The 24,665-nt window shown below is 37.7% G+C and overlaps 1 protein-coding gene across 1 annotated transcript in view; it reads right to left on the reverse strand.

Annotated features, from left to right (window-relative positions):
* Positions 1-1,319, reverse strand: part of GAP43 (growth associated protein 43) — a 69,734-nt gene extending 68,415 nt beyond the window's left edge. The window contains exon 1 of the mRNA XM_034411683.3: positions 849-1,319. Coding sequence (XP_034267574.1) covers positions 849-878 — 30 coding nt within the window. The 5' untranslated portion in view covers positions 879-1,319. The remainder of the gene's footprint in view (positions 1-848) is intronic.
* Positions 1,320-24,665: the final 23,346 nt, after the last annotated feature.

A 24,665-nucleotide genomic window follows, 5' to 3' on the forward strand; every position in this document is an offset into this window, starting at 1 on the left:
ACCAGATTGTGCACAGTTGTTCAAGTGCTTCTGGTATGAAAATTTGTGAAGAGGGAATTCGTCTTCTTAGCCATTTCTCCATCCTACATCAAATTTCTCCTAGCAGTTTATTTTCAGCTTAGAAAAATGCCATCATATTTAGGAGAAAAAGAAAATATAAAAGATAACAAATGGCAACTCTCTTCTCATTTACATTATTGTACAATGGAAGATGGGGAAACACCCATGATTCAAAAGCTCTATACAGCATGCCTTTTAGTATCTACCAGAGCTAACACTAACATATAAAATCTTTCTTATACATCTTGGGAAAGATTTTTATCATATCTTCAGAAGAATGGACCAAATTGGAATTACTACCCTCCTTCCTTCAGTTCAAGCCAAAATCAACTCTCTCCTCCTTGCAATCCACATCTTCCAAATCCAAGACAGACCATTCTAAGAAATCCCATCTTCTTCCCCCACTTCCCCCTCTCTCAGGTGCTGGTTTCAGGGAGAGGGGGGGTTCCCCCTTCTTTCTCCCCAATTCTGATCATTAACACAGCCTCCCCACCATCCACCTTCTGACACCACAGGTAAAACATACACGCGTACACACACACACCCCATTGCATTCATGGAAGGGGTGTGTGATCGGAGCCTTCGGTGCAAAGATGCTTAAAGAATTGCAAAAGGAAAGAGCCTCTTAGAAGCAGTTGCCTCTCCCTCCAAATGTCTGTGTGTCTGTCTGGCTGTGTATACACAGAGAGACAGACATTCAACACATACAGAAACATTTTAGTCAACAGTCTAGGAATTCCCCAACAGATATATATATATATATATATTTAAAAAGTCTCCAGCTCTACCTGTTTTGTTCTTCTCATACAGCACAGCATGATTGTATTGTCCCCTTCTTCCTTGTGGTTCCTTCCTCCTCTCCTTTTTCCTCCTCTCTCTTTCACTCTCTCTTATCTCTCCCCCACCCTCTCCACTCCCTCCCCTCTCTCTCTCTCTTTCTCTCTCCCCCTCCTTCCTTCTTACACACACACACACATACACATTCACGGACGCACACTCAAACACAGACACACACACACACACACTCAAACACACAAACAGACACCGGGGTAGTTAGCAGTATCTGTAAGGTTCGCCGCTATTGCTCATCACACATGCTGTTGCCCGCGCCTGCTCCCTCCCTCACTCGCTTGCTCTCTTTCCCTTTCCCAGAATTGTTCGCTGGCAGCTCTCAGTGACTAGCCCTTCTCCCCACCCCCATCTCCCACCCCCACTATCAAGGCAACCACCCCTTTCAGTCCTTTGCCAGCCTCATGAATGTTTAAACATATCCAATCTGGACCCAATTACCCAGCGACTTTCCCACTGTTCAGAGCTTGCTAGGAAAAAGGGGAGAGGGAGGGAAGTCCATTGCAGATTGTTCAGAGGGGTGTGGCAAGGTATGGTGGTCGGAAGGCAGCTGCATTTCTTTGTGCTTCTTTAAAGAAAACAATAAATTACTATTAACCCATCACACGTGTAGAAGAAGAACAAACAAGGGCTCTAGACACCAGCAGAGATTTTGTGTGTGTGGGTGGGTGGGTTTATAAATGTCCCTCTCAAAGAAGTATTTGCATTACATGTTATAAGCACATGTATTTTGGCTTTGCATGGGCAGAATATAACCAGAAATGTCCCAATAGCCCTCAAGCATATGTGCTCCTCATTTGCTACTTCTTTAGCTACATTTTCTAAGCTCATCCATTATGCAGCATTAGGGGGAAAAAAATCCATGTGATGTCATTCTTTAAGTATATAAATCTATAGGCACAGACTAGGAAGTCCATTCAATGAGATTTTTTAAAAATTCAACTTGCATGCAAACTATGAAGTTGTACATAATCCTTCAGACCCTGAGAACAATCCCCACTTAACAGAGTGACAGGTGCATGATATCAGATGCATGAAATCAGACAAATATGGAGCAGGCTTTAGTTTATCCAGTCCAGCCACATAGTCTATTAAAGAAATCAAGAACTACAGTATTCTAAGCAGACATGCTTAACGTCTCTCAATTCTATATCAAGTTCTCCAGTTCCAATTCTGTCCAAGGAAGTAGTCCCATTTGCTTTTACCATTATGTTATATAATCTCTGAATGTTCTACTAAAATCTACCTTAAAGAGAACAAGTCTCTACAGGTAGTCCTTGACTTGAGACAACAATTGAGCCCAACATTTCTGTTGTTAAGTGAGTTTTGCCCCATTTTACAACCTTATGTTGTTAAGTGAGTTTTGCCCCATTTTACAACCTTTCTTGCCACAGTTATTAAGTGAATCACTGCAGTTGATAAATTAGTAACATGGTTGTTAAGCAAATCTGGCTTCCCTATTGATTTAGCTTATCAAAATGTTGCAAAAAGTGTAACCTTTTATGGTCACTAAATGAATTCTTGCAAGTTGAGGACTACCTGTATTTTCTAGTCTTTTGTTTGCTTTGGGGTTATAAAGAAGTATGGATTAGCCCATGTCTCATCTCATTTTCTATAGAGAAATTATTGAGTCTGTTATCTGTATCTCTATAACTGTCTGGTTTGGTTCTGCAACCCAACAAGACAGACACAGACTTCAAAGGATAATTAGAACTCCAGAAAAAACAGTTACTACCAACCTGCCTTCCATTGAGGACCTGTATACTGCACAAGTCAAAAATATTTACAGACCCCTCGCATCCTGGACATAAACTGTTTCAACTCCTACCCTCAAAACAACGCTATAGAGCACTGCACACCAGAACAACTAGACACAAGAACAGTTTTTTCCAAACACTATCACTCTGCTAAACAAATAATTCCCACAACACTGTCAAATTATTTACTAAGTCTGCACTATTTTTAATCTTGTCATCATTCCTATCACCCATCTCCTCCCACTTATGACTATATGACTGTAACCTTGTTGTTGGTATTCTTACGATTGATATTGACTGTTTTCTAATGCTTATTTGTACCCTGTGACTATCATTAACTGTTGTACCTTATGATTCTTGATGAACGTATCTTTTCTTTTATGTACACTGAGAGCATATGCACCTAGACAAATTCTTTGTGTGTCCAATCACACTTGGCCAATAAAGAATTCTATTCTATTGTATTCTATCACTAAAAAATGTATTCAGTCATTAGCCATCCATCATATATTTGCTTCCTGCTATAAATTAAAAATAATGGGGAAAAAATCATTTTTGTATTTATTTTTTCCTAATGTAAAAGTGTAAAACTTCCTATTATGAAAAACTTTCAATTATAAAATCAATATCATTAATTTTTCCTTAATGTATACACTTTGTAATACAATTTTTTAAAAGTTAATTCAAAATGGTCTTTGTAAATTACAAGTAGTCCTCGAGTTACAACAGTTCATTTAGTGACCATTTGAAGTTACAACGGTACTGAAAAAGTGACCTATGACTGTTTTTCACACTTACAATCTTTGTAGCATCCCCATGATCATGTGATCAAAATTCAGATGCTTGCAGCTGGTTCATACTTATGACCGTTGCTGTGTCCCAAAGTTACTTGATCACCTTTTACAATCTTCTGACAAGCAAAGTCAATGAGGAAGGCAGATTCACTTAACAACCATGTTACTAACTTAAGAACTGCAGTGATTAACAACTGCGGCAAGAAAGGTTGTAAAATGGGGCAAAACTCACTTAACAAATGTCTTTGTTAAGTGAGTTTTGTCAATTAACAACAGAAATTTGGAACTCAATTGTGGTCATAAATTGAGGACTACCTGTAAAGTATATGCCTATTATATGCCCAATAATGAAAAATGTTTTGATCATTTTATTTTGCTTGAAAAAAAACCTGAGGTTGTTCTAGCATTGCTACATGGCAGCCCTTCAGTTTTTTAGAGAGTACTATTTTTTAGAGAGTACACGGTGGCTCAGTGGCTAAGACACCGAGCTTGTCGATCGAAAGGTTGGCAGTTCAGCAGTTCGAATTGCTAGTTCCGCGTAACAGGGTGAGCTCCCGTTACTTGTCCCAACTTCTGCCAACCTAGCAGTTCGAAAGCATGTAAAAAATGCAAGTAGAAAAATAGGGACCACCTTTGGTGGGAAGGTAACAGTGTTCTGTATGTCTTTGGCGTTTAGTCATGCCGGCCACATAACCACGGAGATGTCTTCAGACAGCGCTGGCTCTTTGGCTTTGAAACGGAGATGAGCACCGCCCCCTAGAGTTGGGAACGCTAGCACATATGTGCGAGGGGAACCTTTACCTTTTTATCATATCCACCAGAGTTTTCTATTATCAACTTGTCATTGTATATGTGATTTTTTACGGCCAAAATTTCATTACTGTATTTTAACCCTTGAAAATAAAGCTAATGAAGTGATAATTATTGGCCTTTTAGAATCAACTATCAACATAAAGGAACCAACAGTCAAAAAATATACTTTAGATAACACTCATAAGGTAGCAATGAAGATGTTAGGAAAGATATTTAGATATCTACAAGGCAGAATTGTGCAGAGAATAGTTTTCCCTGTGACACTCTATGGAAGCCAAATTTAGAATAGAATAGAATATATTTTTTTATTGGCCAAGTGTGATTGGACACACAAGGAATTTGTCTTTGGTGCATACGCTCTCAGTGTACACAAAAGAAAAGATATGATCAAGAATCATAAGGTACAACACTTAATGATAGTCATAGGGTACAAATAAGCAATCAAATCATATTAGGAAATAGTTTGAATCTTGAAAAGCAGGATAGAAAGATTATTGATGCTTTTGGACTTTACCACAATTCAAGATGGTAGCTGCAACTTTGTGGATCAAAGTTTTTTCCAATTTACACATGACACACTTAAATAACAGGTGGAGCTTTGATCATTCTTATGGATACCATTTTAATTTTTTTTATAATACTCTACAGACACCCCTAAAATATGGTGTTGGAGAAGACCCCTGGGAGTATCCTGGGTAGCTAAGAAAAATAATAAATGGATCATGGAATAAATAATTCTAAGTTCTCACTCAAGGTACAAATGACCAACGTATTTCAGATACATTATGTAAAGACCCAGCTTTCTCTATAATGTTGGGAAAGGTAGAAAGAAAGAAAAAAATGACCAGCAGTGAGGCAGGTAGACCCAAATATAGATAAGCAATGGTTTAGCCCAGTGGTGAAATCCAAATTTTTTTACTACCAGTTCTGTGGGCATGGCTTGGTGGGCGAGCTGTGGCTTGGTGGGCGTGGCAGGGCAAGGATACTGCAAAATCTCCATTCCCACCCCATTCTGGGGCCAGGCAGAGGTGGTATATGCCAGTTCTCCAAACTACTCAAAATTTCTGCTACCAGTTCTCCAGAACCTGTCAGAACCTGCTGTATTTCACCTCTGGTTTAGCCATTGAAAGACCTGAAGAACACATGAGAACAAATCAAGTTTATCTATGTGGTTATCAAGAATTTTCTCTGATATGATGATATATGATCATTAGCCCATTCAATGATATGTCTAAAACTGTAAGTGATATTATAGATTATTTTTTTGCACCTGCATCTCAGTTCAACCTGTGATTGTATAAGATCCTGAAATTCTTTTCATATCTTCTATGGTCAAGCCAGGCAATCCCATCTCTATCTTGTAACTGCAAGCAGTATAACTTTATAACTTATTTTTCAAAATGTTATTTACTAGCTATCAAAATTATTGTTTAAAAATCAAATGTATTTGTTGAGATTTTGATAAAAGGATTTGCTACCAAAATAAATGCTTTGCATGCCTGTGTTTTTTCTTACTTTTACAAACATAATTAAAATATTCAGTTTCATGGGTTTTCTGAGAAACTGATGCACGATGACTAATTCTAGAAATGTGAAAATTTATGTAAGCCAGGAAATCTGTGGATCAGAGCCATTTTGAAATTACTGAAATGAAAGTTTAAATAAAATCAATTGCTCCCCTCTCCCCCATGCAGTACATCAGCCAATACAAAGATCATTCAGATGAAAGCAGACAAATGAATTCTAGAGCTGTGTTTCTACTCCCATTATCCTGGCTGGGGATAAAACTTAAAGTTTCACAATGTAGGATTCCTCTGGAAGAACACTCTGTAAAATAATTAACAATCTTGCAGATTTATGACGCAGTTAAAGCCTAAAACCATGTAGTCTATTGAGTTCAATTAAAATTAAGTAAATTAGAAAACATGTTTAGCCCTATTCTGTTTACCTTACTATTTTCAATCCCAGATATGTAATTTATTTTGGAAATGGCCAGCCATCATAGTGTCATGTGGCTCCTTCAGAAGTTGGGCTTGATCAGTAGTGGAAACATTATGGCTGTAGAGCAGAAGTCTTCAAACTTGGCAGCTTTAAGACTTGTGGACTTCAACTCCCAGAATTCTCCAGCCAGCAAAGCTGGCTGGAGAATTCTGAGAGTTGGTCCACAAGTCTTAAAGCTGCCAAGTTTGAAGACCTCTGCTGTAGAGCTTCATGTGCTTCCCAGGTTTCCTCTTGAAAGCCCTGGAAATTCTTCCAACTCTGAAGGTTTCATTTCCTTACCTTTTGAAGCAGGGCTATCAAACTTGCGGCCCGCCGACCAGATGCATCATGCGCTGGCCATGCCCATGCCCGGTTTAGCAAAGGGGGAAAAGTCACAATACATCACGTGACACCCCTGTTTTGAAGTAATAAACCCATGAGGTGTAACATAAGCTATCAAAAAAAAAAAAAATACAGAAAAGGAGAGAAAAAGTACAAAGGAGACAATGAAACCAGTTCTACAAATAGGTAATAAGACAATATCCACTTTGTCTTCAGCCACTCCACCTATTGTCTTCATTTTTTAAAACAAGTAGTACAGATCTTGGTCACCAAAAAAATTGACCACTGCTGGTCCATTTCATGACCATTTCATGAAAGGATACGAACTATTTTATCATATTTTCTCCAAGTAGTGGATGACATATAAGCCCAGCAAAAAAAATAATTAAAAACTAAATAAATAAATTATTGAATGCAATATGCTTTAACATTTATGTCTATTAATTAAAAGATCTCTTCAGCTTCCCAATTTCTTTTTATTCAAAGCATTATTTTATATGTTGGCAAAATTTGGTCCCTTAATCTTGATAGTACGCATATAACTTCCATTCCATAACAGCTTTGTCCCATGGCATTATGTAACAAAGTAGAAATGCTCTAGTGCCATTCAGTCTATTCTTAGTTCTGAACAATTCACTGTTTTAATTGTGCATTCTTTTTAATAAATTGTTGGCTTCTCTCTTGAAAAATGTCATGGAATTCCAGTTGAGGAAAGTTCTTTCTGTGGAAATGAAGTTGGCCTTGATTTACCTTCCTTTTTAGTATCAGATCAACATTTTTACCAGAAATCTTGGGTTACTTTATGCTAGGAGAGATGTATTATCTTTTATTGCTTTAATGAAGGTGTGAATTGTTTCACTGTATTGTTTCACTGTTTTGTTCAACGTTGTATACATCTTTAGCTTTACAAGAGCTGAACCAAAAAGTATTTAAAGTTTATTTGATTCCCTACCATATGATTTGATAATTGAATGCCTAGAAATAATAGAAGTCATTCAGAAGACAACAAGGCACAGCAAGTGCTGCCTCTGCAAAGAAGCTGAAAAAATAGTGGAGCACCTTGTCATCTGCTGCAAGACGATTGTACAGACTGACTACAAACAACAGCATGGCAAAGTAGCCACAATGGTGCAACCATCTGCTTATCCCAGGTCCTTGGGAAGGACTTGATAGCTGGATAAAACTGCCAAACCCAGTCTAAACATCTGACTGATTGCGCGATAAACCACAGTAATAATGATAATTTATTGATTAGACATTAGCCCCTATCAAACTATAATATAAAATACAAAATAGTAGTTGTTTCAAAGATTGTCAAATCTATCCAGAAAAGATCCTAGCAATCTATAAATCTGAATCAGCATTTTATTTTTTTATGCAAAAAAGTTCCAGAAAGAAGTGCATCATTGTGCTCAGAGATTCATATGCTTCCTATAATTGTTATAGTATAGTTGAAATACTGTTCGCATATAGCATGCCACAGCACTCTGAAAGAGATTAAGTAAGGCATGAATCATAGTGTCCAGATCTGACATTTTCAGGAATAGTCACCATCTTAGGTCTGTAAATGCTTTTGACATTGCCAGATAATCACCACCCAAGTTCTGGAATGAATCCAGGAACATCGACAAATTGTGAACTTTTAACTGGAGGAACATTCTGACCCCGACTAACTAAAGTTCCTTTTTCTTTGAGGCATCAACTAATCAAGAGCATTAATTGTTCTCATCTATTTCATTATCAACATCAAACACTTATTTAGAAGTAAAATACTTTCCTTGGATTGAGATTGAAATTGAAATAGAATGAAGACATCACTCATATCAGTATGCTCGTGGCACTGTAATTTTGAATTCTGGACAATCTCCTCAAAGTTTAATGTATGAAAGGTATATATTAACGTTTGGATCATGGTAGAACTATTGCTGGGTGTTTTATATTTTATATTAATCTGCATATGCAGTTTATTCTTATATTTGTATATGTCAGAATGAGAAGCTTTTATACAGAAATGTCATGTGCTTGTCCCCTATTTATGTATTACTGTTTCTCTAATTTGTAAAAAGCTATTTTGACATTTTCCTGAGAACGATAATTGTAAGCTATCAATCAAACATATATTATAGAAAATAATTATCTCACACTAATATCCAGATGCACAAATACTGAGGAGTTGAACGAAGTTTCCAATTTAAAGCTTTATTTTACACATATGCACACAGGAAAGGAGAAACAATATTTCATATTAAAACAAATGCTAATAATTCTGCCTATAAAAATAGAAAATTAGGGAAATTAGGGAAGTTGAGTTTCTATAAAGACCAGATATGTGGAGGTAGAGGTGGGAATGTTCACAGTAGCAAAATCAAGGGGTATGTAGGTGGGAGATTTGAAGAATAGAAACAGAACAAAGGCAGTTATAGACTTTTGTTTCAGAGAAAATAGAAAAACATAATCACTTATTCAGACTTGAATTGCCATCAAGTTGGCATCAATCCTTAGCAGACACTGATTTTCTCTATTACAATATAACCTGATATTGCAGGTCTTTCAATGGTGCAGTCATCTTTGCTTTAACTGAGTCACATAAGTTGCCGTTGGTTGTCCTCTTCTTCTACCTTCTTCTGCCTTTCCCAGCATTAGAGCCTTTTTCCATCAAGCTAAGCTTTTGCATATTATGTCCAAAGTAGAGTAATGTAAGTCTGATCATTTGTGTCTCGAATGAGAATTCTGTGTTGATTTTTCAATGATCCTTTTATTTGTTTTCCTGAATAGAATAGAGTAGAGTAGAGTAGAGTAGAGTAGAGTAGAGTAGAGTAGAGTAGAGTAGAGTAGAGTAGAGTAGAGTAGAGTAGGGTAGGGTAGGGTAGGGTAGGGTAGGGTAGGGTAGGGTAGGGTAGGGTAGGGTAGGGTAGCGTAGCGTAGCGTAGCGTAGCATAGCATAGCATAGCATAGGATAGCATAGCATAGCATAGCATAGCATAGCATAGGATAGGATAGCATAGGATAGGATAGCATAGCATAGCATAGCATAGCATAGGATAGCATAGCATAGCATAGCATAGCATAGCATAGCATAGCATAGCATAGCATAGCATAGCATAGGATAGGATAGGATAGGATAGGATAGAATAGAATAGAATAGAATAGAATAGAATAGAATAGAATAGAATAGAATAGAATAGAATAGAATAGAATAGAATAGAATAGAATAGAATTCTTTATTGGCCAAGGGTGATTGGACACACAAGGAATTTGTCTTGGTGCATACACTCTCAGAGTACATAAAAGAAAAGATACATTTATCAAGAATCATAAGCTATAACACTTAATGATAGTCATAGGGAAACAGTCAATATAAATCTTAAGGATACCAGCAACAAGGTTATAGTCATACAGTTATAAGTGGAGGAGATGGGTGATAGGAACGATGAGAATATTAATAGTAATACAGACTTAGTGAATTGTTTGACAGTGTTGAGGGAATTATTTGTTTAGCAGAGTGATGGCGTTTTGGAAAAAACTGTTCTTGTGTCTAGTTGTTCTGGTGTGCAGTGCTCTATAGCGTCATTTTGAGGGTAGGAGTTGAAACAGTTTATGTCCAGGAAGCTGGGAAAATCCAGGATTTTCTTGGCTGTTATTCATATTTTTAGGAGTCTTCTCCCACACTAAAGTGTAAAAATGTTAATACTCTTCCTATCTGATTCCGTTCCAAGGAATATCAGAAGGAATAACCATGTTTGCATTATTCTGATATTTGTAGGTACATTAATGTATCTGAATATCTTTTCTGAGGCCTTCATGGCTGCTCTACCAAGTGCCAGTCTGCAGTGTATTTGGTTGGTTTTTTACTGTTGGTGGTTGCTCCTGAAAGGCAGAAGCTGTCTACCACTTAAATATCTTCATGAGCAATTCTGGGGCTGATTGCTGTATAAGTTATTATTAGGTTAGTATTTTTTATATTTAATTTTAGTCCCACTTTTTTCAGTATCCTCCTTGAGTTTTATTAGTAGAACTTGCAGATCCTTTACATTTTTGACAGTTAGAACAGTGTCATTATTATAGCACATGTTACTGATGTTTCTTGAAGCCCATCTTCTTGCCATCTCGCTAGCCTTAATATACAGTATATTCAGCATATACAGTCAGGTCCAGAAATATTGGGACATCGACACAATTCTAACATCTTTGGCTCTATACACCACCACAATGGAGTTGGAATGAAACAAACACAATGCGCGTTAACTGCAGACTGTCAGCTTTAATTTGAGGGTATGTGCATCCAACTCAGGTGAACGGTGTAGGACTTACAGCAGTTTGTATATGTGCCTCCCACTTGTTAAGGGACCAAAAGTAATGGGACAATTGGCTTCTCAGCTGTTCCATGGCCAGGTGTGTGATATTCCCTCATTACCCCAATTACAATGTGCAGATAAAAGGCCCAGAGTTCATTTCAAGTGTGCTATTTGCATTTGGAATCTGTTGCTGTCAACTCTCAAGATGAGATCCAAAGAGCTGTCACTATCAGTGAAGCAAGCCATCATTACTGAAGAAAGAAAGCAAACCCATCAGAGAGATAGCAAGAACATTAGTCATGGCCAAAACAACTGTTTGAAACATTCTCAAAAAGAAGGAATGCACCGGTGAGCTCAGCAACACCAAAAGATCCGGGAGACCACGGAAAACAAGTGTGGTGGATGACCGAAGAATTCTTTCCCTGGTGAAGAAAACACCCTTCACAACAGTTGGCCAGATCAAGAACACTCTCCAGGAGGTAGGTGTATGTGTGTCAAAGTCAACAATCAAGAGAAGACTTCACCAGAGTGAATACAGAGGGTTCACCACAAGATGTAAACCATTGGTGAGCCTCAAAAACAGGAAGGCCAGATTAGAGTTTGCCAAACAACATCTAACAAAGCCTTCACAGTTCTGGAACAAGATCCTATGGACAGATGAGATCAAGATCAACTTGTACCAGAGTGATGGGAAGAGAAGAGTATGGAGAAGGAAAGGAACTGCTCATGATCCTAAGCATACCACCTCATCAGTGAAGCATGGTGGTGGTAGTGTCATGGCGTGGGCATGTATGGCTGCCAATGGAACTGGTTCTCTTGTATTTATTGATGATGTGACTGCTGACAAAAGCAGCAGGATGAATTCTGAAGTGTTTCGGGCAATATTATCTGCTCACATTCAGCCAAATGCTGCAGAACTCATTGGACAGCGCTTCACAGTGCAGATGGAAAATGACCCAAAGCATACTGCAAAAGCAACCAAAGAGTTTTTGAAGGGACAGAAGTGGAATGTTATGCAATGGCCAAGTCAATCACCTGACCTGAATCCCATTGAGCATGCATTTCACTTGCTGAAGACAAAACTGAAGGGAAAATGCCCCAAGAACAAGCAGGAACTGAAGACAGTTGAGTAGAGGCCTGGCAGAGCATCACCAGGGATGAAACCCAGCATCTGGTGATGTCTATGCGTTCCAGACTTCAGGCTGTGATTGACTGCAAAGGATTTGCAACCAAGTATTAAGAAGGGAAAGTTTGATTTATGATTATTATTCTGTCCCATTACTTTTGGTCCCTTAACAAGTGGGAGGCACATATGCAAACTGCTGTAAATCCTACACCGTTCACCTGAGTTGGATGTACATACCCTTAAATTAAAGCTGACAGTCTGCAGTTAAAGCACATTGTGTTTGTTTCATTCCAACTCCATTGTGGTGGTGTATAGAGCCAAAGATGTTAGAATTGTATCAATGTCCCAATATTTCTGGACCTGACTGTAGGTTGAATACATTAGGAAAGAGTTTACAGTCTTGTTGCACTTTTTTGGCAACAAGAGAGAGTCTGTTTGCCGTATTCTGTCCCTACTGTAGCTTCCTGATGTATATATGGGTTTTTCATGAGGACAAAGAAATGTTCAGGATTCCCATTTTTCTAAGCGCATTTCACAACTTAATACGTTTGATACAATAAAGGGCATTTCTATAACCAATGAAGTTATTTTTTTTTGGTATGCTTTGACTTTCTCAATTATCCAATACAAATCAGAAAATAATACATCATGTTTCATCCCTTTTCAAAAGCTACGTTGAACATCTGGCATATTTTTTTCTATGTACAGCATTACTTCTACAAATCTGCATTACATGATCCTAAATATTATTTTGCTAGCATGTGAAATAAGGATGATAGTTTACACACTCTGTTAAGTCCCCCTGTTTTGGTACTAGAATGTAGATTGGTTTCTTCCAGTCTGTTGACTGGCTGTTCACTAGATTTACTGGCATTATGTGATGTGCTGGGGAGATCAGGAGATTCAGGCAGTTCAAATTAGTATAATGATCTATTGCAAGCTCAATCTCTCTACAAGAGAGCTACTAACAGTCAAGGGAAATTAATGGGAGTTAAGAAAGGCATTCAGGGTGGGCTGCAGAGGTGGGTTTCAGCAGGTTCTGACCAGTTCTGGAGAACCGGTAGCGGACATTTTGAGTAGTCCAGGGAACCGGTAGTAAAAATTCTGACTGGCCCTGCCCCCATCTATTCTCTGCCTCCCAAGTCCCAGCCGATCGGGAGAAAATGGGGATTTTGCAGTAACCTTCCCCTGTATTAGAGAGGGAATGGAGATTTTACAGTATCCTTCCCCTGCCATGCCCACCAAGCCACACCCACCAAGCCATGCCACACCCACCATGTCACACCCACAGAACCGGTAGTAAACATTTTTGAAACCCACCAATGGTGGGCTGGACTTAGATCTTTATGGGTGCACAGGGACTAATGACTGATTATGTGTTGGACGCTCCTTCAGGCTCAGCCTTGACATCTCCTACACATAGCTTAATAAGAACTGTCACTGATGATTCTTCTATTCCTTACTATATTTCTCAAGGTATTCCATCAATTCCGCAGCCTTCAAACTTGGTAATCCCAAGTGCTGATTTAATTTCTTCCAGTATTAGAAGTTCTTGAGAAACACAGTATCTTTTAAGTTATATGGGATGTTGGTATCTCTTTTCTATAGTTTTTCAGTATATATTTTTTCTTTATTTGTTTGATCTCTATTGAATCACTTACTACCACGTTTCACTGAAAATAAGACCCTGTTTTATATTTTTTTGAACCCTGAAATAAGTGCTTGGTCTTATTGCCATGCGCTCAAAAGCCCAATTGGGCTTATTATCAGGGGATGTCTTATTTTGGGGAAAACAGGGTATCTATTGGTACTCTTCCAATAAGTTAAACTGACAATAATACTAAGATTTGGGTTGTATTATTTTTCAAAAAGTAGCAATTTGGTTGCTCGTTTTAATGATTATGATTGGAGCAGGGTGAACAATTTATTTCTGCAGAGACGATCATGTCTACAGAATTAATTTTGGGACTCAATGTGTTTTAAGTCCCATTAATGGGTGGCGCTGAAATGCGGTGGGTGAAGTGAATATTCACAATGCGCAGAAGCACTTCCCTTCTCTAATATCTGTCAGGATAAGTTATTTAGGGAATTTGCAGATGAAAAAACAAAATAAGATTGAAAATATTCAATGCAAAGTAACTGCTTATAGTATTATAAGCCATAGAAAACTAGCAAAGTATTAGCTTTCTGTATTTTAAAAAATATTTATTTAGTTATTTTTTTTTTATTTTAAAATGAAAGTTGGTCAGGAATAAAACAAATGTTTATTACAGCATTTCAGTGATGTGTGTGCTTAATCACAAACTCAAATTCTGACACAGATCTAGTTCTAATTATAAAATGAACTGATTAAGCAATAAGAATCTTCAGTAGAGCTCAGGATGCTAAGATACTCATTGGTTAATGAAATATAGCAATAGCTATAGCCCTTAGACTTATATACCAGCATGTAACATTTAACATTTACATATGAATGTTGCCGAATCCAGACATTGCAATCAACATTCAGAAGAACTATGCTACATTTTAGTTACCACCTTTAAACATTCACTGGAATAGCTCTGGAATGTTTTGACATTCAAAGATAGGATTATTAACAGTTACATATGAACATCTTAATTTCCAAAAATTGCATGTTTGCTATATCACACAGAAATCTTGATTGTCACTGTTCTATCTTGTTCCTTCTTATGGAATCACAGCTCAAAACCTTCATAACAAATCCAAAAGAACAAAGCAAACAAAACATTGGCAAAAAAAGGGAAAAAAATCAAGTTGGAAGACCCAGAAAAATCTCAGGGCCTAAATTAAGATAATTCATCACTAACCCTATCCCAAAAATATTATTTGGCAGCCTTGACAAGCAAAAAAATTAGTTCCACTAACAGCTGAATCTACATGTGCTAATAAAAAGGAAATATAAAACATGAAATCTTCCAAAGGAATTCGGGCCCTGAGATATGAGGTCATAAATAATAAAAGGAACCATGCAACTGAACATGAATCAGGGTCTTAATTGTGTCCTGAGTTACAACGACAGATCTACTCCCCCCATAGAGATGATATAAAAATATTCTTCAAAGCTAAAGATCCCACAGTACCTCTGGTTGTATATATCTGGCTCGTTAAAAAAGGGTCTTTTAAAATCCTCCAGGATAAATGGTACCTAGTAATGTGTGTGGGGTTCTTGATTACACAAACTAAATAATAACCTTCCCTAATTTGCCATAAAACAGTCCCATCCCAGACCAAAAAAACATTAGCTTTGTCAGTGATCATCAACATGATCACTGTTGATGTTACCTGGTTTGTGAATGAAACATCTGCAGGAAAACAACCAAGCTCAGAGAGTACCAAGGACCACTCCCTCCAGTTTATCCTTGAGCTAAAAAATTTTTCTCCATCAATAATGTGTGTGTTTTCCACTAATAAAACTAATCTTGATATTGCTTTAGCATGTTCAATTCTGAAAAAAGACAAGTAAGAAGCTGTCTTTAAACTGAATCAATGGTGGGTTGCACCCGGTTCGGACCGGTTTGCAAGAACCGGTGGTAAAACCAGCAGGAGGCTCCGCCCACTGACCCAGACATCATCATAGGTGCATGTGCAGAAGAACTTGAGCATGAGCGAAGCAAGCACGTGTGCGCGGGTGCAATGCAAACTGGTAGTAAAGGTAAATAGAACCACCCCTGAACTGAATGTATTGATTCACCAAGCTCATCATCGTCCTGTTGGATTGATAGTTCTAGCATCGAGGCCGCTTGCAAGCAGGTAAGCTTTAGCTTCCTGACAACTGCTATTTTGGAGGTATGCTGACAACAATTTCAAAGTAATATTAAGTTTAAAAGAGTAATAACCGTAATAGCACTTTTTCATGTTTGTGTGTTGTGTGAAAGAGAGACATATGTCATCCATTGGTGAATTAATGTTTTTCTGGAATGGGGTTGTTTTATGGCAAATTAGGGAAGGTTGTTGGAAACTTGAGGTGGAACTGGGATTAGAATGTTTAAAAAATGGTAGTTGGGGTTGGATTTTTAACTGGAGAAGGTTAGGCGAGTGTATGGAGCTAGGAAAGATCTTGACAGGAATGGAAGGAAAGTTGGACCTAAAGAGAAATATCTGCTGAGAGACCTAATTACAGTCAGCTCAAGCTTATCCTAAGAATGAAAAGCAAGAGAAAGCAAGAGAACTGAATATATGCCTAGTTTGGAGCTGTGACAGTTGTCTGAGATATTAGCTGCCTTTTCCAGTGAGATATCAGAAAAGAAGAATTGGACACAGCATAAGGCTGGAGATGAAAAATGTCTCCAATAAAATTGGTACAAAAGAAAATATTGTAAAGTTCACTAGTGTAGTAAACCAATGAGCATGTACTGAATTTTATTTTGTAGTAAAATGATATCATAAAGTTTAAAAAACAGATGGGGAATGGAAGTAGTGAAGATAAATGTCCCTTGTAGAGGCAAAGTCCAAATGTGATCCAGACTCAGCACTGAAAGTGAAAGGAACTGTGTTGGAAGAGAGAGATTTCAATTTGTACTATCTAACTCAAAGGGTAAGAGACAGGGAATGCAGTGGAAGCAGAGGTGGGCTGCTGGGGGTTCACAGGGGTTCGGGAGAACTCTAGCTAAGATTCTGTGCAGTTCGGAGAATCCCTAAATCCCACTCCTGGCTGGCCCCGCCCACCCCATCCCTCCCCTCCCAGGAGTCCCCACGTGGCCCATTTTGGACCCAGAAAAATGCAGGGCACGCACGGAGGCTTGGGGAGGGTAAAAAACGGGCCTACCAGAAGTTCAGGAAGACAGGGAACAGGGCTTCCGGAGCCTGGGGAGGCTGTTTTCACCCTCCCAGAGGCTTGAGAAAAGCCTCCGGAGCCCAGGGAAAGCAAAAGCGCCCCTTCCCCCCACTGTGGTGCAGGAAGCTGACTAGGCCACGCCCACCCAGCAACCGGGCAGAGAACCCCTTGCTAAAAATTTTGAAGCCCACCCATGAGTGGAAGGCCCTTTCTCTGGATATAGAGAACAAGGGAACAATTCTCAGTATTAACCTTCAAGCTGCACAGTAGTGCATTTTCAGAGATGGCAAAGCAATTGAGGTGGGCAGCTCTAGGTATCAAACATATTTAGATAGATTCCTGATCATATTTTTGGATTTGCCAATCAAACTGGTAGGCAGTGCCACCATGCACCTCGTTACCTGCTGGAATGAAAAGTGGCCATGACATAAAATGTGACTTTTTCCAAGCAGCTTTTAAATAGTCGCAGCTCTTAGATTTCTTTTTGGATTGCAGAAGAGCATTTGAAAATGGAGTGAAATAGATGCCTTTTGAGACACTGGTAAAAACACACTGAATATGACCGATCATCATTATGCGGCCACATTCCAGATTACATTGTGGTTCAGTTTTCATCTGTATATTTTGCAGCTCTCATTGCTATGATGCATTTGCTAAATTCTTTAAGGATAAAAATCACATATTCTGTCAGAATTAGATACCACTTAGAATTTAGGGTAAAGCAATTAAGTACATTCATTTAGCTTGTGGAAACTAAAGAAGTGCATAAGGCTCTTTTTAATATCACTGTTACTAACTGTGAGAATACTGAACATAGTATTTCAAAGGTGGATATACAATGGCAATAGCACTTAGATTTATATACTGCTTCACAGTGCTTTACAGTCTTCTCTAAATGGTTTACAGAGTCACATATTGTCCCCAACAATCTGGATTTTCATTTTACTGACCTCGGAAAGGAGGAAAGCTGAATCAACCTTGAGCCGCTGAGAATTGAACTATCAAACTGCTAGCAATCAGCAGTTAGCAGAATTAGCCTGTAATATTGCATTCTAACTAGTGCGCCACCACAGGTCTATGTATATATATATATTTTATTTTCATGATATTTTAATTATTGATAGCATCAAATTGCCCTTTTCACATCTGTCACTCACTGAGTTGATATTTTTATTCAGTTATCCACTATGATCTAAATATTTTTTTTCTGGTTGGTTACAGAAAACTCAGACCCCCCATCAGCATAAATATAAGAAACTAGATTTTTTTCCCCAGTGTTCATCACACATAGGAGAGTTTTCCCCTATTATTAATAATTATTAATAATAATAATCAATTAAACTTTAGTCCCATTCCCCCATGGCTAACTAATTTTTCACATATGTTGAAAAGCTGATTGTAAATATTGCTTTTGTTGTTTCAAAAATAGAATGTAAGACGTGATTTTTTTAATGTCTAATTGTTACTAGGACTCTAAGAATTACGTAGTTGATGGAAATAAAATAATTTAAATTACCATGGATTTTTTAAATATACACTATTGGGTGAAGTAAACCTGGTCTTTAATTTCTGTTCATGGCTATAAATGAATCATTCAAAGTTTTGTCTTTATCAGTGATGAGTATCTTACCAAAAAATGACAATCAGTAACAAATATTATTGCTTTGAAACTTCATAATTTCTCCCTTAAACTTGATTTAACTTTATATACTGTAACAAAGTAAGTAACAGTCAGTGTAATGAGAAAATACTTTTCTATGTTACCCCATTTCAAAAGATCTTAGACTTCCGGAAAAACTCATGCAAATAAATTAGAGTACATGAGGAGGAGAAAGTGGGAAAATCTCATTGTAGTACCAAGCTTAGTATTACTGTACTGTGTTATCCAAAGAATATGTCATGAGATACATGGTGGTCTCCAGATATTTGGATCAATTCTAATTAACCCAAGTCAACATGGCTGTGAGAAAGTATTGTTGAAGCTATAATCTAAAACTTCTGAGGGCAACAGGTTCCTTTCCTGATTTTGAAGTATGCTTTTTCTGCATAGCTGTTAAATGAATAATATATATCCAAGATACAAAGAATTTCAAAATTTAGGAGAATTTGATTGTTCCAAAAAGCAGCACAAGGTCACCAATTGACTGTTTAAAATGTAGATCTTTCTGCATTTTACTTTATTCAGCTTTATATTAGCTCAATTTAGCTGTTACTGATTTCTAAACCTTCCAAGATTTAGTGCAGCTAAATTATGATAAACCCAGATAAATATTATATTGTAAAGATGTCAACTGACAGCAAAGCTATTTATTTATCCCATTCAGTGCCTATGAAATGTTGGACAAACAGAAAGAGCTAAAGAAAATTGATGCTCTTGTATTGTCGCACTGGAGAAAATAGTTGAGAACAATTTGGACCATAAAGAAAAATAAATAAATATTAGATGAAATAAAGATAGACTGCTTACTTAAATCAGTATTAAGGCTACAATATTAAATACTTGGAATGCATGGATGCAAAAGTAAGAGTATCGAGGGAGGGGGGAAGCAATACTTGGAAATATTAAAGACAATAAAATAGTTCTCTGTGGGAGTCCCTGCCCTTTGGAATGAACTCCCCCCAGAAATTCGCAAAATCTCTGATCTCCGTGTATTTCGCTGTGCCCTCAAAACCATGTTGTTCTGCCAGGCTGGGCTATCAATATAAAGATTTTAATTGGTTTTAAATTGGGTTTTTAAATTCGGGGTTTTATAAATTGGGCCTTTATAAAATTTAATAATTTTAATTATTTTTAAATATTGTCTGTCTTTGTGTTTTTAATTAGGCTGTACACCGCCCTGAGTCCTTCGGGAGAAGGGCGGTATAGAAATAAAATTAATTAATAAATAAATAAATACTCACATTTTCATGTTTTCAAACTGTTAGGTAGGCAGGAGCTGGGGCAGGTAATGGGAGCTCACCTAATTGTGTGACACTTGGATCTCAAACCTGGGTTGCCAACTTTCCAGCATCTTAACCGCTGAGCTATCATATATGCATGCATATCTCTATCTATCTATCTATCTATCTATCTATCTATCTATCTATCTATCTATCTATCTATGTTATGCCCTTCTTGCTTACTATGAATCTAGCCATATATTAACATAATGAACAGGGATTTTCTTGCATTTCAGTATACTTGATTTAGTTGGAGACAATATTTTAGGAGACTCAGCCTAGAAAAAGGAAATAGAAAAATTAAATAAATCCTTTATGTTCTCCTATAGCAGGAGTGTCAAACCCAAGGCCCACACGCCAAATCCAGCCCATGGGGTGCTTAAATCTGACCCGCGGGGCTGGTCTGGAAATAGCAAAGGACCGACCCGTGGTGCCTCTGGCAGCCAAAATGGGGTGTGGGGGCAGCAGAAGAATTTTAAAACATTTTGGGTATTATATGCACAAGCTTTATTTGAAATGATAGTTACTGAATCATTGGAACTCTCCAACACAAGGCATAGTTAATAAATATTAGATTTAAAATACAGCTTTCGGGAATTGGCTTGGTTGGTGATGGTATGAGTGTTTGTAACACTTAAACATATGCTGGGTACCTCTGTTTTATTCATGCATTATAGATCAAAGTTTAGGCTTACTTTAAAATACATTCATCTGAGATATTTCTTAATAATTTTTATGGAAAACAGTTTTGTGGCTCTAGATTATCTATTTGGCAAGTTATTTGTTTAATTGTTTTATTATCAAACTTAGATTGTGCTTTTCTGAAGAGGATGAGGATGATTTCCAATGCAGCAAAATATATTTAAATTATAATGAAACACTGATCAATGTTTCAAACAATTGTCCATCAAGACAATAATATGACAATATGTCAAAAATAAGTACAAATCAACAACTCATCTAAACAATATTTAATTGTTTATTTAACTTAGAATCTCCCCCTTCTCTGCAATCTAGCAGTTTTTGGAGGCAGGCAACAAATCTCAGAGAAAGGATGAAATTGTTTCATGACATTGGCTTAAGAAAAAATGTTATGGAGAAAACAATGCCTCAGAAAGAATAAAGCACATGGATTTTGATGTTTTGATGGATATTGATCATAAAGACCCAACTGGAAAATTATGATTCCAACTCACTATTATGAGATTTTTATTATCAATTCTTTATTCAGATAATGGATTGTAAGTAGATTCTGGGGAGCCTTCAGAAAAATTAAGTTACACAGTTATGAGGCTTTTATAAATGGTTAATTAAAGTATGGGAAGTTTTCTAGAATTCTAAAGGTGTGTGTATGCACACACAGACACACACACAGAGATAGTATACCCATATTGCTTTGACAATTCACTTTGTTTTGGTACTACTGTTATTTTTAACAATGTTAATGTAACACCCAATTCTTGGCTAAAAGTGTGGAGGCCCAGGTTCTAATCCTCTTTCAATAAAACATGAAAGCTGACTAGGTGACTTTGAGCCAGTTTTTCTTTCTCATCTCTACACTGGGAAGTCAGAAAATTTCTGCCTGTCAATGTGCACTGGACCAGTGTGTAAATTGTGGTCATTCACCTTCAGTGAAAAGGCATTCAATATGCAATAGATTTATTTAGGCTGTTAATATTAATGAACATTCTTATTTGGGTACTGGCCATCTAAAGAATCTTGGCTGCACTAATGTGACAGGGTGTAGATTTTTAACAACTAAATACAAGCATGGAAGAGTTTCTGCTAGATTTAGCACATAGTTTGTATGGACAAGTTCAGATCAGTGGTGCATTTCAAATATTTTTACTACCGGATCTGTGGGTGTGGCATGGTGGGCATGGCATGGCTTGGTGGGCATGTCTTGGTGGGCATGGCAGGGGAAGGATACTGTAAAATCTCTATTCTCACGCCACTCCAGGGGAAGGTTACTGCAAAATCCCCATTTCCTCCTGATCAGCTGGGACTCGGGAGGCAGAGAATAGATGGGGGCGGGGCCAGTCAGAGGTGGTATTTACCGGTTCTCCGAACTACTCAAAATTTCCGCCACCAGTTCTCCAGAACTGTTCAGAACCTGCTGAAACCCACCTCTAGTCCAGATCATGTTCAATGCTTCAAATATCCCTATAGTTTTATATTGTCAACCTCAGGAAAATCACCTTTGAACAATGCAACTGCTAAATTGATAATAATGTAAACAACTTCATATGAAATAATCTCAGATAGGTGCCTTTAAATTGAACTAAATTTCCTGTCAGAAATGTTGCTAGCTTTATGGTCAGTAGTACAAGTGTTTCAGGCAGAAGTTGCTTATTATGACTAGATCTAGAACTCAATCTCAGTCCAAGAAAGTAGTAAAAGATAACTTTTCTATATGCATTTAGTACCGGCCCATGTCTGCCTACTAGTACGCTACTATTCACTTAAAAATAGGAAGGTCTATGATGACTATTTCTCACACCATGGTAGAAGTAGCTTTTCAAAATGTATTCATAAGAACATGACTAAATTTTCTAAACAGTAGCCTGAGGCCTGTTTGCCTATTGGCAACATCCCTATTTCATCAAGGGTATTTTAGAGCTGAATAGAATCTTGAAATATGGATAAGTGACACCAGCAAACAAATCATTTTTAACCACAGCAACCAAGCTGTGTTCTGGGTTTCACTAGGTCTTTTAATTTAGTTGAGGGATGTATGACCAACTTGAACTATAAGATTAATCCATAATATAGGAAACTGCTATAATCAAATGTAACACACCACTATGTTCATTCATGGAGGGCCATTTTGTAGGTATATAAACAAATATCTGTTTATATGAAGAATGTAAAGGAGAATCACTCAGCCATATATTTTTGAAATGACTTTCACAGAGATGTGTTTATAAGATTTATAGTCTTTATAACCGCAAAATACACTGGAAGATCCTATCTAATACTGCTTTTGGCAAATAAAAAAATATTACAGAAGCGTAACTAAAGATCTGTCTCCTTGCTATAAAAGCTCATAAACAGTGCATAATGGTCTAAATTTTATCCTGGATCATATGAACCATATGATTATTGGATATATGTTTGTATAAAGTTAACCAGTCTCTGTGTGTTTTTATTCACATTTTAAATCATTTGTCAATTTTATGCCTGTTATTGTAAGAAAAAGATTCAATTGAAGTGCTATTTACACTGTCTTAGCTTTATTAGACTTCCTTAGATGTTTTATCTGAATTTACTTCAGCATTCATTTTACAGCAAAATCTTTTACCAGGTCCATTTAATGTATAATAGAAGGAGTGGTTTAAGGAAATGTTGAAAAGCACTTCAACTATCATCATAGCCCAGAGCTTCCTAAACATAAGGATTGAATTTACTGTGATCTTAAATGTATATTTGAATTCAGCCTGCACAGATTTTAAATGAAAGATGAATTTAACCCTTTGCATCTGTAGCAGTCCAGGGGGGCAGGATCAGTCTTCTGAAGGTACTATTTATGATAAGTACTATTTCCACTGATACCACTATAAACTTTACCTCAGAGTTTAGTGTCTGGTTTTCTTCCTAGAATTCAAATGGATTAAAGATAGTTATAATCCCTGTAGTGTGATGCCTATCAAGGGCAAGAAATCAGGAGTCAAAGCAATTCAAATGAATACAGGTTTATTGCCTACTAACAGCCTAAACCACAAATGGTCAAAGCAAATTGGCAGTAGATAAGAGTCAAAGGAATTCAAGGTGGGTTGGACGTAGATCTTTTGTGGGTATGAAGGGACTCGAGACCAATGACATCACTGACCGTCACTGACAATTATAACCCTTCACCACACAAGTGTCAAACTCGATTGGGTCACGGGCCAGATCCTGACATATTGCAACGTTTTTTGCCTTTGCGGAGCTGGGGTGGGCATGGCTTGCATGTGACATATCCGGCCTGTGGGCCACCAGTTTGATAGGCCTCCTTCACCAGGTTTCCAGGACTCATTAACTCTTCCTTCTCTCTTACTTCTCAGTTCACAGCCATTCCTCTCCCTCTAAAAATATGAATTCCAGTAGAGATTTTCTTCGGAATCACAAAATAAGGGAAAAAAAGTTATAAAAGTCCAACTTGCCACAATTTCAATTATTACCAGCTTCCCAAGAGTTGTTATTTACATATTTTTTAACTTCCAAATGCAATATACAGACACAGTTTAGGTGTCTTCTAAATTGGATCTTGTTAAGACTGAAAGATAAAGTCTGCTTGGAGTTGCATTTGAACCTGCTATTGTGACCTAGGCCCAAGTAAGTAATAGGAAAACCAGTCAGTGAAAAAACAAACAAACTTTATTCTAACAGCTGAGAATTACTTCATTCCCAGTATCGTTCAACTAAATTAAAGCAAATTCCTCCCAACACAAATTCCTCAGTCCTATCACAAACCTTGGTCCAATTAGGCAAACTGCCAAAGGCCTTTCTTGGCAAATGTTCAGAAGTTTTCTGGCAAAGCCCAAACGCCGTTGCTGGTCTGTTTTAAGCCTTATGGGAGGGGCCAATAATCTCTTGGCCCTACTCCCGAGTTGTCCTCTTTGCTTGAGCTGCTCTTACCTTCTGGCAGATCTTCTCATGCGTGCATTAGGAACAGGCTCCTCCTGTTCCTGTGCCTCACTCCTATCAGGCTCTGCAGGCTCTGGAGTCCGCACCTCACACTCCGATGGCCCTGGCCTCATCCCTGCCTCTGACGCAGAGCCCTCATCCGGGCCTTTCCCAGTCTCCAGGACTAGCCCATGTTCTTCCTCAGCCTCATCGCTGTCCGACTCCGCTACCAGTTCCGCAGGCTGCTGGCGGACCACAACACCTGCTAGCATCATCATTTAGACCACCTCAAAATGGAAGTGGTTTGTC

The sequence above is a fragment of the Pantherophis guttatus genome, chromosome 5, assembly GCF_059756535.1.
Source record: "Pantherophis guttatus breed Tessera chromosome 5, ASM5975653v1, whole genome shotgun sequence".
NCBI classification, from domain to species: Eukaryota; Metazoa; Chordata; class Lepidosauria; order Squamata; family Colubridae; genus Pantherophis; species Pantherophis guttatus.